The 14,409-nt window shown below is 39.0% G+C and overlaps 1 protein-coding gene across 2 annotated transcripts in view; it reads left to right on the forward strand.

Moving 5' to 3' along the window:
* The window catches only part of KIAA1328 (KIAA1328 ortholog), a 171,254-nt gene that overhangs the window by 114,384 nt on the left and 42,461 nt on the right, over positions 1-14,409 (forward strand). For both annotated transcript variants that reach the window (XM_088155962.1, XM_088155963.1), the window contains one exon: positions 2,512-2,607. In XM_088155962.1, the coding sequence (XP_088012088.1) occupies positions 2,512-2,607 (96 nt within the window). The remainder of the gene's footprint in view (positions 1-2,511; positions 2,608-14,409) is intronic.

Raw genomic sequence — 14,409 nt, forward strand, 5'->3', positions numbered from 1 at the left:
TTCCTAGGGCAGGACTGGGAGGTGTGTGTTTTACAGAAAATATGGAGATCATTACGTATATATACACACACACACATCTATGTGTGTGCATGTATATATTTTTGTATATGGAATATATATTTTTCCCCCATATATTTATGGAAGAGGGAGCTCAGACATTTTCTTTCCAGTAATGTGAGTGAAAAGGGAGAATGCCAAGACTGAGGCACAATATGTGCTTAAAACTTGAAGGAAGATGGATCAGCCATAGAAACGTGAGATGTGGCATGAAGGCCTGTGGGCTTGTTGCAGAAGGTAACACTTTTCTGACAATGTAAATAGAGTCTTTGAGAAAGAGGGAACAACTGTTTTTTTGGTATGATGTTATTAAAGTGAGCAGACCAGTGAATGGAAACAGGTTAAATTAGCCAGTGTAACTCAGCTGAGTACTGGCATTTCAGCATTAGAAAGGAAAAACAATAGGGAAAAATCTGCAGTGTTTTGGAAGAGGCGTAGGAGTGTTTCACAGGCATGGATATTTCTATACTGTTTTAGTATGGCAGCTGCTGGCAGCACCCCATGAGAGTGTGCATTAGATGACCCCACTTCCTACATCTGTGTACCATGACCACCATGGAGGAATACATCACTTTCCCTTCCTCATTTCAGCCTCCCGGTCCCTTTTCAAACTAAAAAGAGAGTGCTGTAATCTAGGTGGTCTTTCGTTTGTCTCCTTGGATTGTTGTTTACATTGAAAATAATGTATTTATGTGGCTTTAAAAGTACCTGTCTTAGAGGAAAATCACAAATGTGTGTGTTGAAAATGACTGAGGTAGCTAACAAAGGATTATGACTTCAGGTGAGAATTAAGTAGGAACAGATGGATTCTTAATCATCAAATGCCTTAATTCTATGCATGCATCCCTCTAATGAAAAACAAGTAGATATGAAGGACATACAAACTGAGTTTTTGGTGGATTTTTTTTCTAATGGAAATTTTTCAGGTTTGGAGGCTTAAGTTCAGAAAAAAATGCACCTGAAATATCTGTAATATGGTTGTTAGTACCATTATATCTATTATAGCTACTTTTTTTTTTTTTTTCCTGAAAAAAACCCTTTATGGTTTACAGAGCTTTAGTTACCTAAAAAGAATTCTATGGAAAAAAATCATATATGATCAATCTGAGGACTTTGTATTTTTGTGATCTGTTTTCAAAAGTGCATGTGAAGTCAGATTGCCATATTCTCTCTAAGAAAACAACTAGAATATAATGTGCTTTCTCTTAAAAATATTTCAGTATCTTTAGAATTAAATATTTGATATTTAGAGGTAAATCTCTTAGGCATCACAGTTCTGTTTCAGTTCCAGATATATAATTCACTTTTGCACTTGGTAACAGGGTAATTTTATATACTGCTAACAATAAAAATTTGTTTAGCTAAGCTCAAATACCCTTTTCTTCATTGTCAGGAGGTTCTAACTCGGTTAGAACATGATAACAGTATAAAAAACAACACAAGAAAAATCCTTTTCCAGATAAGTGTTTATTTTTGTCTGTCCTTCTGCCTGGATAGAGTGCTGGTTAAGATCCATTGTCATTGAATGACAGATAAGAGGTTTGACCATTTGCAGTTATTGGCAATTAACTTTTCTAATCTTTTAGCTAAAATGTGAATTGATTCTTTTTTTTGCCACACTGCATCATAACTGCTTTTAATTTTCCACATTTCTGTATTTAGTCTCACGTGACCATAGTACTCTCAGTTTGCAATTACTCTGTAAGTGAAATAGTTGCTCTGCTGTCAAAAATGGTGTGTGTATGTGCAGTTCACTGGTTCCTCCTGGTTCAAGCCTCACTGGAGCAGACCAGTAACAGCAAAGCTTAGAAACGGGAATTTTAGTTAAAATTAAAAAGCCCCATATATTTGTGGAAGGTCCCAAAGGCAGGAGGAGCTTAAATTCAGTTTGTTATTGAAATTAATGTGCAGTTCTAGCAAAAGAAATGTATGTGCCTGATATACTGTGATGTTCATAAAAGCTCTACCTTGACTTTTCTGTCTTTGTTAGAGAAAAAGGAGAGTGGAGTTATCTAAAGGTGGAACATCATTTGTGAGCCCACAGTTTGAGGACACACAACCATCTTACATAAATTCTGTTCTATGTGGCTTACACATGATGCCTTTGAGCTCTGGTGCTGTATTCTGTAAATGAAATTTTCTGTTTCTCTAACAAAAAAACTGCAGATTTTTCCCTAGTGTTTTCCCTTTCTAATCTTGAAATGCTGGTACTCAACCGAGTTACACTGGCTGAGGTTGTCCCAGTGGTAACCCTTAGAAGCAAAGGCACTGTGCCTGAACCAGCCTTCCAATCCAGAAGTATATTTGAAAGTGTGAAGACAATTGTGAAAACATCTGCATTTAATGTGTGTAAGTGCCCTGCTTGTAGACATATAGGTCACCTTTTAGTGGCAAGTTCCTGCGGAGATTTGACCAGCTGCAGAGCCAACTAGCTAACTAAGTTGTCTTTTCCAGGATTAGAGGCCACGCAGCTGGCTCAGAAGATGTGCCCATTGCTGAAGCACCCAGAGAACTTGCTCTGATGATGAACGGCAGCAGCATGGGGCTAAGGTAATTTCTCTCTTCACTTCTAAGTGCTTCACAGGGTCAGTATATCTTCTTGACAGTGTGCTGTTGCCTGCCAAGTGTATTTGTTCATGTGTTTGTTTCAGATTAAGAGCTTTTTTCTGCAGGAAGGGTAAAATTCATTGACTGCTGTGTTTTATGAGTGAACTCAATAGTTATGCTGACCTGTTATTACTCAAAGATTAGGGGCTGACTTCCTGAAGAGGCTTAAGGTTTTGTGTGCCACCTCTTAGCTTGGTGCAAAATGGAATTTTCACAAAATCTTGGTTTTAGTTCTTTGCTCTAGGTGCTGCTTGCTACTTTTAAAATTAAGATCAGAACATCTCTTTAGTCTTTATTCAGACCTGATGTAAATAATACATTATCCTTTAACACTCAGATAGATCTTCCACGGTTGGTGACAGTTACTTGTTTTTTAAATACCTCTGCATTGCACCTCTACTTCAGTGTGATCGGAGCAAACCACCACTGAAATAACTGGAAGCAGAGTTAAGCCAATATTTAGCTCTTTATCTCCATCCTGCTTGCTATTTAAAACTTCAATCAGTACACTATTGTACTTTCCTTCTGTCCTACCATGTCGCATTCAAGTTAACACTGAAAGAAGATTCAGGCTTATTAGGAAAGCAACAAATAAAAACTGGCAAGGTTTTCTCCTTTTCTCAGAAAGTAACAACTTCTTGTTCTGTGCTGTAACTATAGGTGTTCTTTTGACCAAAGAATGGTGGACAAGATGAGCAGCTGTGCTTTGAATGACTCTTTCTTTAGCGACAAGAGAATACCTCAAAATAATAAACTTCTCTCCTCTGAGAATCCTGGACAAACTGATAATTCATTTATAAACTAAGGGTCCAATACCTTCTTTTTTTCTTATTTTTAAACTTTATTGTAGTAGTTTTATTTTTCTTTTTGAGATCCCTTTTCCCTGAAAAGGGATAAGCCTTTTTTTCTCCAGAACAGCAGGAGTTGTTAGTTTCTTTGGAATACTTCACTGCTTAACCAGGTGTTTGGCTGCTGTGAGTTACTGGCATATATTTGTTGCATTCGGATGCTTTTTGCTTTCATTTTCACACAAACTGAAGTGATCAAAGTATTATCACTGTAACAAAAAAGATGGAGAGTCATGACATGCTTAAGATGCAGCAGCATTAAGCCCCCTGGAGGAAAAATGTAACCTAGAACATCTGTAGGACTTCTTGGCAACAGTTTACCAAAAACCTGCAAATATCTACATATCCTAGCAGGGAAAATTAGGAAAACCTGTGCTGTTTACAAAATGAGAGTCCCAGATTTCAAAAGGTTCCCCACCCTCTCTTCATTCCTCTGGTTTAATTTACTGTAATTTTTCAAAGTTATTGTGTGTTTGAGCAGTCTCAAGGTGCCATGCCAGCTGGTTACAAAGTTTGGCAGCAAAACACTTGGAAGTTTTTCTTCGTATATGCCTTCTTCAGTTTTGCAAAGGTTACCAGATGAATGGTCCCTAAATAATTTACTTTAATGTAAGGCTTAAAGAGGCTGTGGAAGACAAGTCCATTTGTCTCTTTTATGCATTTGAATATGTAAGGGATGTTTTCTTCAGTGCAGAGAGGCAGAGTGTATAAGTGTGTGGCCGTGTCTTAGGAAAGAGCAAGAGCTGGTAGACATACACCCTTTTTTAACTATCTGTTTTGGTGGTTTTTTCCACTGCATTTTTATTTTTTAGGGTTTTTTGTTTTTTCATTTCCTTTTCATGATGTGGGGCTCTTTGGTTTTTTGGGTTTTTTTTTGTTGTGTGTTTGTTTTTTTTGTTTTTTTTTTTTTTTTTGTGGTGATGGTGGTGTTGGCTTTTTAATTGACCTATCAAACAGTTCTTGTTATAGTAAATGCCAACAGAACACTAATGGAAAATCAGCCCTCTCTGACTTCCAGGTCATACATGAGAGCTCATCTAGCAAATCTCACAGCACAGAACTTGATTTCAGTCTTCAAATAAGCAAAACTTACTTTAAAAATGTCCTGGTATTTTAAAGGAGATGGTGAAATACCTTTAAAATATGAAACTTGCTGAAGTGAGAAGTAAAATTAATAATATAATCAAGAACTGAAAAAACATTGTTTTTTTATATAATTAGCAGCTCATTTTGAGTTAATTATCTACAATTACAAAAATCTAATTGCAATTTATCCTCTACTGTCTGTAGGAAGAATTGTAGACAAGGGAATGTGCATCACTGCCAGGCATAAATGCTATAGGATGGGTACAAATAATAGAGGAACCCTTAATGAAAAAAAAAGCAAATAGGAGCATGCAGCTGTGCCAGACTATTGAAAGGTAATTGTAGTCAGAAATGAGGTATGTAGTTTAAAAGGCATCTTGTCATCTCCTGTAGGGATTAATTTTTTCCCTCATTGAAGAAAGCAGAAAAGATTCCACAAGCAAATACAGTGCAGAGTTTGATTTCTGATACAGATTTTCCTCATAGACTGTTAGTGAAAGTGAAAGTTTTGATCTCAGGGGCTACTTCAAACTATAGCTAGATTTTCAAAGGTTGCCTGTTTCGTTTTGTCTTCTGCTCATGCTAATAAAGTCTTTTTGTTGTCATTTTCAACAAGCACTGTCCATCTCAGCCTATTTGGATACCTATTCTGGTATGAATTTGCAGTGTTGGATTTGTCCTTTTCCCTGATGTTGAGATGAAATGTGCCTGTCCCTTTGCCTAGATGCAGCTGGGCCAGCATTTAGGATCTGAACCACCTTCAGATGCAGGATCTCTATTTCTCTATGATACAGCAGTCAGAGCAGGTTTTATTGAGGATGGTTTTCTGTAGCTTGGAGTTCTCCTAAGTGAGCCCACAGACAATTTGCAGCTATGGAGATGGTAGCTTGTGCAATTAATGGCAAGTTGTCTGTATAATTTCTTTTCAAGTCTGCCCCAGTGTGCAAGATGCTTTAAAATATTCAAAATAAAAACATAACCTGATGCATTTGTTTAGCATAAAACAGTCTTTTACAAAGTGCTTTCCATCTCCCAGACACAGATGCTTGGTACATGCTCAAGTACCCACTCCATGCGTATTCAGTAGGATCAATACACCCAGCACCTGCTTTTGTGTGTGCTCCTGACATCTGCATCTGGGAGAGGAATTTTAAAACTCTTCCTTCCTTCGTTTAATCTTAACTTTGATCTGAATGGCATGGAAATAAGATGTATTTAATGGCACCAACTTGAGGAGACACAGTTTTTCACTTTGCAAGCACCCCTCCCCAGAGTGCTGCTGTGTGCCTAAATCTTAACATTCAAGATTCCCTGCTTTTCTGAGTCTTAAGTTTCCTGTAAAGCTCTGCCAGTGTGGCTTTTTACTGCCTTCTCTCTAACGGGCATCCTTGCCTCGGATTTCACACAATTCTGCCGCTGAGCCTTTACACAGACCTGTGCAAAGCATTTAAATAGGAATTGTTGGATGCAGCAGCTATCAGATGTGTTTACAGTTATCTACAGGCACTCGTTCAATGTATGCTACCTGGTGAAAGGATTCTTTCCTGGTGTATTAAACATTTGCAGGTGGAATTGGCCACCTTTAATTTCACTGAAGGCTCTTTATTTTTGTGTGCCTCATTCTACATCACCCATGAGTATTTTTGCCAGTTTGTATTTTTAGTTACTCAAAAATATCAAACACAGGATTCAGCGGTACTTCCCCTGTACTTGGATGCTCATTGCTATGGTGATAGTTCCAGGAGGGAGTGCCATCAGGGGTCTTTAAAAAGATTTTTATGTTTATGGTGTAACTATTTTTATTATCTAGTGAGAGAAGGTGACAATTATCTGTTGCTCCTTGTTTAATGCTTTGTTACGAACTCTCTTTTCTGAGGCTTGTTAGACATGCAGGCATCTTTCTGTGGTGATGTGCAAGCACACTTGTGTGCTTTTGTCCAAATATTCAACGCAATTAAATAGACCTGTAGAGGAATGCAGACTCGCAGCTCCCCCTGCTGTCCCAGGCATATCCAGGTTTGTTCACTCAATTCCCCCTATCCAAATAATTTAAATGTAGAATAAAAATCGCATGCAATCCTATGGCTCTGCTGCTGCTGGCATGACTTTTGCTGGCCCCTTTACTCCTGTTTTTGAGGAGAAGATAATTGCAAAGAAATGGTAGCAGCCGTTTGGTTTCCTATGAGTAGTTTTCTTTTCGGTTCTTCATTCCAGCACATCACCTCCCTGGTCCCGAGGTGTGTCCAGGTCCTGAGCCTCTGAAGGAGAAACTCTTACCAGGGCTACTACTGGCTCGTTGTCCAAGACTCCCAGGTTTCAGGTCATCTCCCAGTTGTCCGTGGTCTCTTAAGGTGTATCTATATAGGGCTTGGCCAACTTTTAGGAATGTACTCAATACAGTTTGTTGGAATTTTTTTTTTCTATTTGCTGTTTTGGCAGACTGGAACATTGAATTGGGATGAAATCAACTGTGCTTGCAAATGGCCCATAAAATCTGTGTATCTGGAAGCTGCTTACCCACCTGTTAGTGCTCCTTTTAACAACCAAGTTACTTTCTTGTTCCAGATAATTTTACATTGAAGTTTGAAACATTTTTAGATAGGATATTTGTGGAGCGAATGCTTGTTTGGCCGGTAAAAAAAAAAAAAAAGTGCTTGCAGATCTGCCAATAGTGCACACGCTGAATTAGGTGCAGATATGAGTTTTTCTTTCTCTTGTGGTGGTGTCTAGCTATATATAGGCACAGCATCCTTCCAACAGATGGCTTCTGGAGTCTGCTGTGACGTATGGGAGAGTACAGTCAGAGTTAGACACACATTTTTGCTTCATTAATGCCACGTGCAGACTCTGAAGGTAGTAGGCTTTCTTGTACAGGGTGAAGGTTTTTGTTCTGATGTGGTTACTAAAAGCATAAAGGGGAGTGTGTGACAATTTTTTACATATACCTATGCATGCATTTAATGTTGGGGTTTTTTTTGTTAGGGTAGGCAGTGATCCTTATCGGACTGGAGAGAGTGGAGTTCATTTCTGCTGACCTGGTTCCTTCACTAATCTAATTTTCAGGTTTACTTTCAACTGCAACAGTGATTTCAAGCTGCCTATCTAACATTTACCTGAATTATGCTGATTCTGTTCTCATGATCACGTCTGCTGCACACAGCAGTATTACATCATTCCCATTGCAGTCCAAAGTAACCTTGAGCAGGAAGCCTACTGAGCGACTCTAGGTACAAGATGTAAGCAGGAAATGCCATAAGTGGTTTCCATAGGTAGATACACTCAGCCTGCAGGTGAGCTCTTCAAAAAGGACAGACACTCAGGCATTAAAAACACTGCTAAGCTTAGGAGGGCAGTTGGTGAAAACAGGCTTGTTAAAACACAAGTGCTTTGGTATTTTCACTAAACTTGTGTTTCCTGCCAGTGTTCTGCACAGGTTTGGTTCTGGTAATATCCCACATCAAAACTGGAAATGCTCGGAGAATTTTTTCTTTGAGTTGAAATATGTGAAATGCATGTGTCTCCTGAAGGAGTTTCTTCCTTGCCAACACTTGCAGACAGTGAGAGACATTTTTGCAAGTCATTTGCAGATGCCTCCTTTATGGGAAAATGTAGACACTGTTTATTTCCTGAATTGAATTTTGAAAACCTGAATTCTATTTTTATAAATTGGAATGGATTACTTCTTCAGACAGACCATTTTGTTACTTTTTATTTTTATATTTAATCTTGGATGAAGAGAATATTTTGCTTAATCTAGACATTCGTATGTCCCAGGAATTTATCAGTTGGAAAAGTTAAGAAAAACCTCATAAAACAAAATGTTCTGGAAGGTAGTTTTAAATCAGGAAATTTTAAACCCACCCGCACAACTTTCATGCCATTTAAAGCTGATATCAGAACTGATGGGGCAGGACTAAGAACAAAAGCTATTGGTATTACAAAGTTAAGCAAGAAATCCTCTGTACCCTGCTGTTCTGCCCATGATCACAGCTGCACTAAGCTAAAACCTACTCCCCCACCCCTCCTATGACCTTGGCTGCACTTCAGCACTCAGAGAATTGAAGCAAAGAGCAAACTTTAGTAAATATTAGGTTCTGCCACTTGCAGATTTCCAGACTACATATAAAGATAACAGCACACGTGCTCTCACTCACTTCCCAGCTCTTACTCTCTCTGAAGTGGACTTTGTGTACTTGACACTGAATTATTCTGACATAAAACTTCCCAGACCATACTGATGTTGAACTCTGTGGCTTTGAATGGTTGCTGAGGCTTCGCAGAACTACCCATTATATTTATAAAAGTGCTAATTTTTGAGAGCCACGCAGAGAAAATTTTAGATTCAGCCCAGCTGATTTGTTCTTCACACTGCTCCTGCAGTGAAGAGGATTGATTTTTGTGTTTCTTTCGATATTTGGCTTCATTTTCTCTGGTACCCAGTGCTTCAGGCCTTAATCCTTTAACCTTGAATGTGAGCATCAGTGCTTCAGGAGGGATCAGGCCTTTTGATGGAGAGAAAACATCTTCTGTTGTACCAAATGGTTGGGAGTGGTATAAGGCAAGGCAGGTCTCCAGGCAGTATATATTTCACTGTTGTGTTAGAAGACTATAAACAGAGGGTGGGTTTAGTGGGGATTATAAATAATCTGGAGGAAGGTGGGGTATTAGAAACAATGGAAGAGAGTTAATGACTTTTTCTTTAACATTTGACCAATAACCAGTCTATCATGACAGATGTGTACTGGGTTGCCAAATGCTAGAGACTGATTTGGGTAACGGTTCAAAGCTCAGTGTGTCATGGAAATGGCACTGTGGTCCCTGATGGAACAGGGGGAAAAAAGCTTTTGAGCTTCTCAAAGGGCAGTATTTGTGGAAGCAGATGCTTGCTTGCCCTGCCCAGCATAAAGAACAGTTCTGCGGGCAGCCGGGAGAGTTCGTACTGCTGGATTTTTATAGGATCATTAATTATATGTTATAAGGCAGCTAAGCATGGCATTCCTAACTCGATGAATTCCATTATGAATGGCCTTTTCATATTCCTCATCTCATTATATTAAATGCATGTGACCTGAAGTTTAGCTAAAGTTATTGTTCGGGTTAACTTTCATTTAGTGGTTGCCCTAGTTTTAGAAACAGTATGATCTTTAGATTTTATGGAAAGTCAGGTTTTTTTAATGCATGTTTTTGCAGCACTATTTTAGATAATTTCATTTGAAACTAGGTAGGAACCTCTGTGAGGTGGCAGGGAAGGGATTTAGTCACTCCTTGATTTGACTGAAGATTTCTGTACCCACTGGATGACAACATCCTGTTACACGGATTTGGCTATCATTTCCCTGCCAATAACTCTTAAACCTTCTGCTCTGTTCCATCTAGTCTTGCATATCAGACTGCCTCCCTGACACATAATCCCAGTTGTTTTGCCTTCAGATCATTCCTAATCTGGCCAAAACAGAACTCCTTCCTTTTTTCTTCTGAATCTCTCTTCGCTTCTGATTTTGATAATGCCACATCCTCCCTGCCACTCAGACTCATAACCTCGGGATCACTCTCCTTCTCTGCATGCATCTGGGATGTTGACAGCTATTGCAACTTCCTTCTCCTTTGCAGCCAAAATATCCTTTTGCTGTGTCAACAGTTAAAACAACACCCCTTGCTTTAGTCCTGCTTGCACCTTGACTACTCTAAAGTCTTCTTTAACTGCTCACTTCACAATAAGTTTTCCGAATGGGTATCTTGGCTGCTTCTTCAGGTCTTGTCTGCTTAGCTTCTTTAAAACTCACCTTCAGGGGCCAGTTGTCTGTTAAAAGACATAAAGGTGTTCCTTATTTTATTTTTTCTGCCACCACCCTTTACTCTGTCAGTTATGTGGCACTCAGAGTTTTTTTGTGTGTTGGATTAACTTTCAGCCATGTGCTGCTACTGCATTCTGTAATTCTTTCTGTCTTTTAGAACCACTGGGTCTTGTCATGGTGACTTCTGCCTCCATCTGTGTGTGCTGACAATGTCTTTCTTGTTTTATCACTTTGAGCTCTTTTTTTTCCTTATTTTTTTTTTGTCCTACGTTCTTTAAGACTGCTCTCCTCCTCTCCCCACTCTTAATCCTAATTTGGTGAGTTTCAAACTAATGTGTTTCTTCACACTGATCACAAAGATGGTCTCTGCCTGGTAAATCAACCTGAAATCTAAACCATTACAGAAAGATTTCATTGGTGATCTGGGGGGGAAGCATTAGAACTCAACTGCACTGACAAGTCATCAGCTCTCCTTTGTGCAAATGCTTTTGCATGGCTTCTAGCACGCACAAGAATTTTTAACAAAACAATTTGCAAGTGTGTTCAGTCTTCTGTCAATAGTGCCAGCCTTCACCTCTTTGTATAACTACATGCCCTTCTGTTTGATCAATGCATAGTTAATCCTTCTTTTCTTTTTAACTCCGTATTCCCTTAGTCTCCATGTACATCTCTGCACCCTTTTTGAGCAAACCATGCCTCTGAGGAGATGGGCTAAGTTTATATACCAGCTGTGGACTCAGTAGGGCTGAGATGGTTTGGCAGCACAAATAATGCAAATCCCTGAGCCCACGTCACAGTGTCAGAGTGGCACTCATGACATCTGCTCTGAACAGATGTTTCCACCTGTAACAAACGTATGCAAAGGTAGACTGTCACACCTAAAAATCAATAGCAGTAGCTCTAAAATGGCAAAAATCACTTGTGTCTGGACCAAAAGGGTTTCCAGAGGCTGGGAACTGGCAGCCTAGAGCCCAAAGCATCAGGGCAAACAGCCTTGTGCCAGGATCTCTTCCCTTTGTTCTTCCCCTTGATGCTGGACATCAGAGCAATGCCAATACATATCTCAGTGGTATGCGCCTTTTAGTGAGGCAGTGGTTTCCATCTGGTTTAAACGCTATTAAATCTGAATATTTTCTAAATACAAGTGCAAAAACATGTTAAATCTGTAAACATCCTGGTTGAGTCAATATTTGCTGGTGCTGTCAAATTCACATAAAATATATGTACTGAAAGGAAATCTTTAGTGTGTTGGTTTTTCCATGGGGCCCAGACCATGGTTTTTATAGTTGTATGCCATTATTTAGGCATCTAAGTCTGTATAGCTCTTGCAATAAATACTTAATTTGACAGTCACTAGCCATCAAACATGCTCTGGGAAATATGTAGCTTCAGTGAATTTAAGGCAACTGAAGTAGCTAAAATTGTTATTTTAAATTATTACCAGGAGCTATCTTGTCAAATTTGCATCTGTTGGGCATGGTAATCTACTAATCAGAGTAAAGACCAAAGTCTCAACTTCTCTATTTACATCTTTTCAGGCTATAGGATTTTTTTAAAAAAGCAGATCAATAAACAATCTCAGTGTTTTCATTTTACTAAGCAATATAATATGGATGAGTACTAGTGTAGTGGTAAATCATTAATATACTCTTTAATCATAGAGTGACCATGTCCCACAGATGTGATTTAATCACAGAAAAAAGGCCAATGAAATGTGAAGATGCATCAGGAAGGGTTTCTAACTGATCTGGGATAGTGTATGACACCATTTTAAAAGGTGCTGTAGTATGAGAATATTTAGGATGCCATAGTTACAGACATGCCAAAATTCTGACATGAGTGTTTTTGTCATTATAAAACAAAAATCAAAACCCATGTCAGGTTTGTATTTGGCCAAGGAGCCAAATGGCTTTTTGGAATAAGTAAAGCACTGCAGCGTCCTGATTCAATAGTCCCAAGATTTGTAAGACTTTGACACTAACAGAATATAGCTTTAAAAACCTGCAGTAACCTGTGCTTAACATGCTTGATTCAATCATCGTGTGGTACAGATAAAGGTGATTAAGAGGACAGAAATTTAATGGAAAAATATGGGTCCTGCAAGGGTGTTTCTGTGTTGTTTTCAGTGATAATGGTTCCTGGTTACAGAAATCAGATTCTGCAGCCTCAGAAGAATAGACTGTATAAAATCTCTAGTTGTGTTTATTATGGAATTTGATGCATTTATGAAAGACTTTCCCTGTGACATATTCCCTGATATCAGGAAAGCTGTCAGTGACTCAGAAAGTCACCTCAGGATCCTTAAGAATATGTCTATTTGCCCAGTTTATTGGTTATTAATTTTAGCTTCTATTGGTGTGACAAATCTGAAACTTTGTTCCTTCATTTCCTCACTTAGAAACCAGATATGAAAATTAGTCCTACTGGTATCATAAACATTGAAACTTGGCATCAATCAAGTGTAACTTTGTCAATGAATAGAAGCAGCTATAGTTGCTGTGTCTTTTTCAACTGTTCTGATCCTCCAAAACTCCAGATTTTCTGTGCATGTGTAATTCTCAATACCCACACAAAAAAGTGTGATCTTAAATATCTGTTTCTCTAATGAGGAATTTTTTCAGATCTTAGTAGTGGGGCGTACTGAAACCCTGCATCTACTGTTCCACTCTTAGTGTGTCCCTCCTCTGCTGTCTTGTCAGTTACCCTTGGCAAATGATTGCTCCATGATGATCCATGACCAGAAGAGGGACTTTTGCAATTGCTGATCATTTACTGAAAGCTGCTGCTATCAACACTTATCAGCCAGTCTGGAAACTTCAGTAAAGAGAGTGCTTGTGTACTAATAGTCTTAGCAAAGGAAGACAAAAGGTGGTTACCTGCACACCCAGACTCATCTCTGCCACAACCTAGTTTGAAATGCTGCCCATCCACTGTGTGTTTTGTGTGCCTTTTGTTCTGGGTGAGCCAGAGAAGTTGAGAAGAGATGATGTGTTGTTCTTCTATGCCTTTATCATAACCAAATTGCAATCCAATTTGGGGCATGTTTGTTCAGGAGATAGCTTGCATATGGCATTTCGATGGGTATCTTGTGATTGGGGCTGGCTCTCAGCCAGACACTAGTGATGCTGGATAAGGCACTAAGACTGGCATTCACTTCGCTGAAGAGCATGTGATTCTCCTTCTGAAGGAGAGAGTGATGCCGCCTGATGTACTGAAGAAGTTTAGATTTAGTTCAAAAACTTTGTCCTAAGCAGGGTTTTGCATCATTCCTCGTGGTGCTTTGACTGGTGACAGCCAGGCAGGCTTTTCAGATATACAGACACTGTTTGGAAGGATTGTTTTTATACCTGTGACTTGACATTTACATGACTTTCTTTTGTGAAGGCTGACAGCAGAGTTTGCTGGAACGACAGCTGCTCTGCTCTATAAGAAAGGCCAAACACACAGTCACAGAATTTTGCCCTGCTAAAGCTTGGCCAGCCTGTTTCCTGTGGCCATTTCTTTGTGACTGTCTGAAAATCTTTATACTAGAATTTTCTTTGAATTCAGAAAAGATAGAAAAGTAATCACAGCTGTAATTTTGCTGTTTATTAGAAAAACTCAGATATGTTGGAAAGGTTCTGGTATGGAGCTGAAATGTAGTGAACTTAAACCAGAGGAAGGAGAGGGCTTCAAAGGGAAGGCATGAATATAATTCTAGTTTAAATTTAGCTTAATACTTGCTACAAGTGGACCTCTAACCATGTATATTAAGTGAAGTCCTGACTTCATTGAAAATAAAGACAGTATTTTGATTGATTCAGTGGGGCTAGGGTTTCACCTATGGCTGGTATGATCTAATAGGTCATTGTTAATTAAGAGCATATGTGGCCTCAATTCTTGCTGGCAGAATTAAATATCTGAGCACCAGCCACTGAGGGAATAGGGAAGGAACCGGTCTCTGAAAGAGTGGTCTGGGGAAACTGTGTTATGGTTTGCTGTACCCTGGTACAGCTTCAGATACTGAAAAAATTTTA

Source organism: Sturnus vulgaris, chromosome Z (genome assembly GCF_052056855.1).
Source record: "Sturnus vulgaris isolate bStuVul1 chromosome Z, bStuVul1.hap1, whole genome shotgun sequence".
Classification (NCBI taxonomy): domain Eukaryota; kingdom Metazoa; phylum Chordata; class Aves; order Passeriformes; family Sturnidae; genus Sturnus; species Sturnus vulgaris.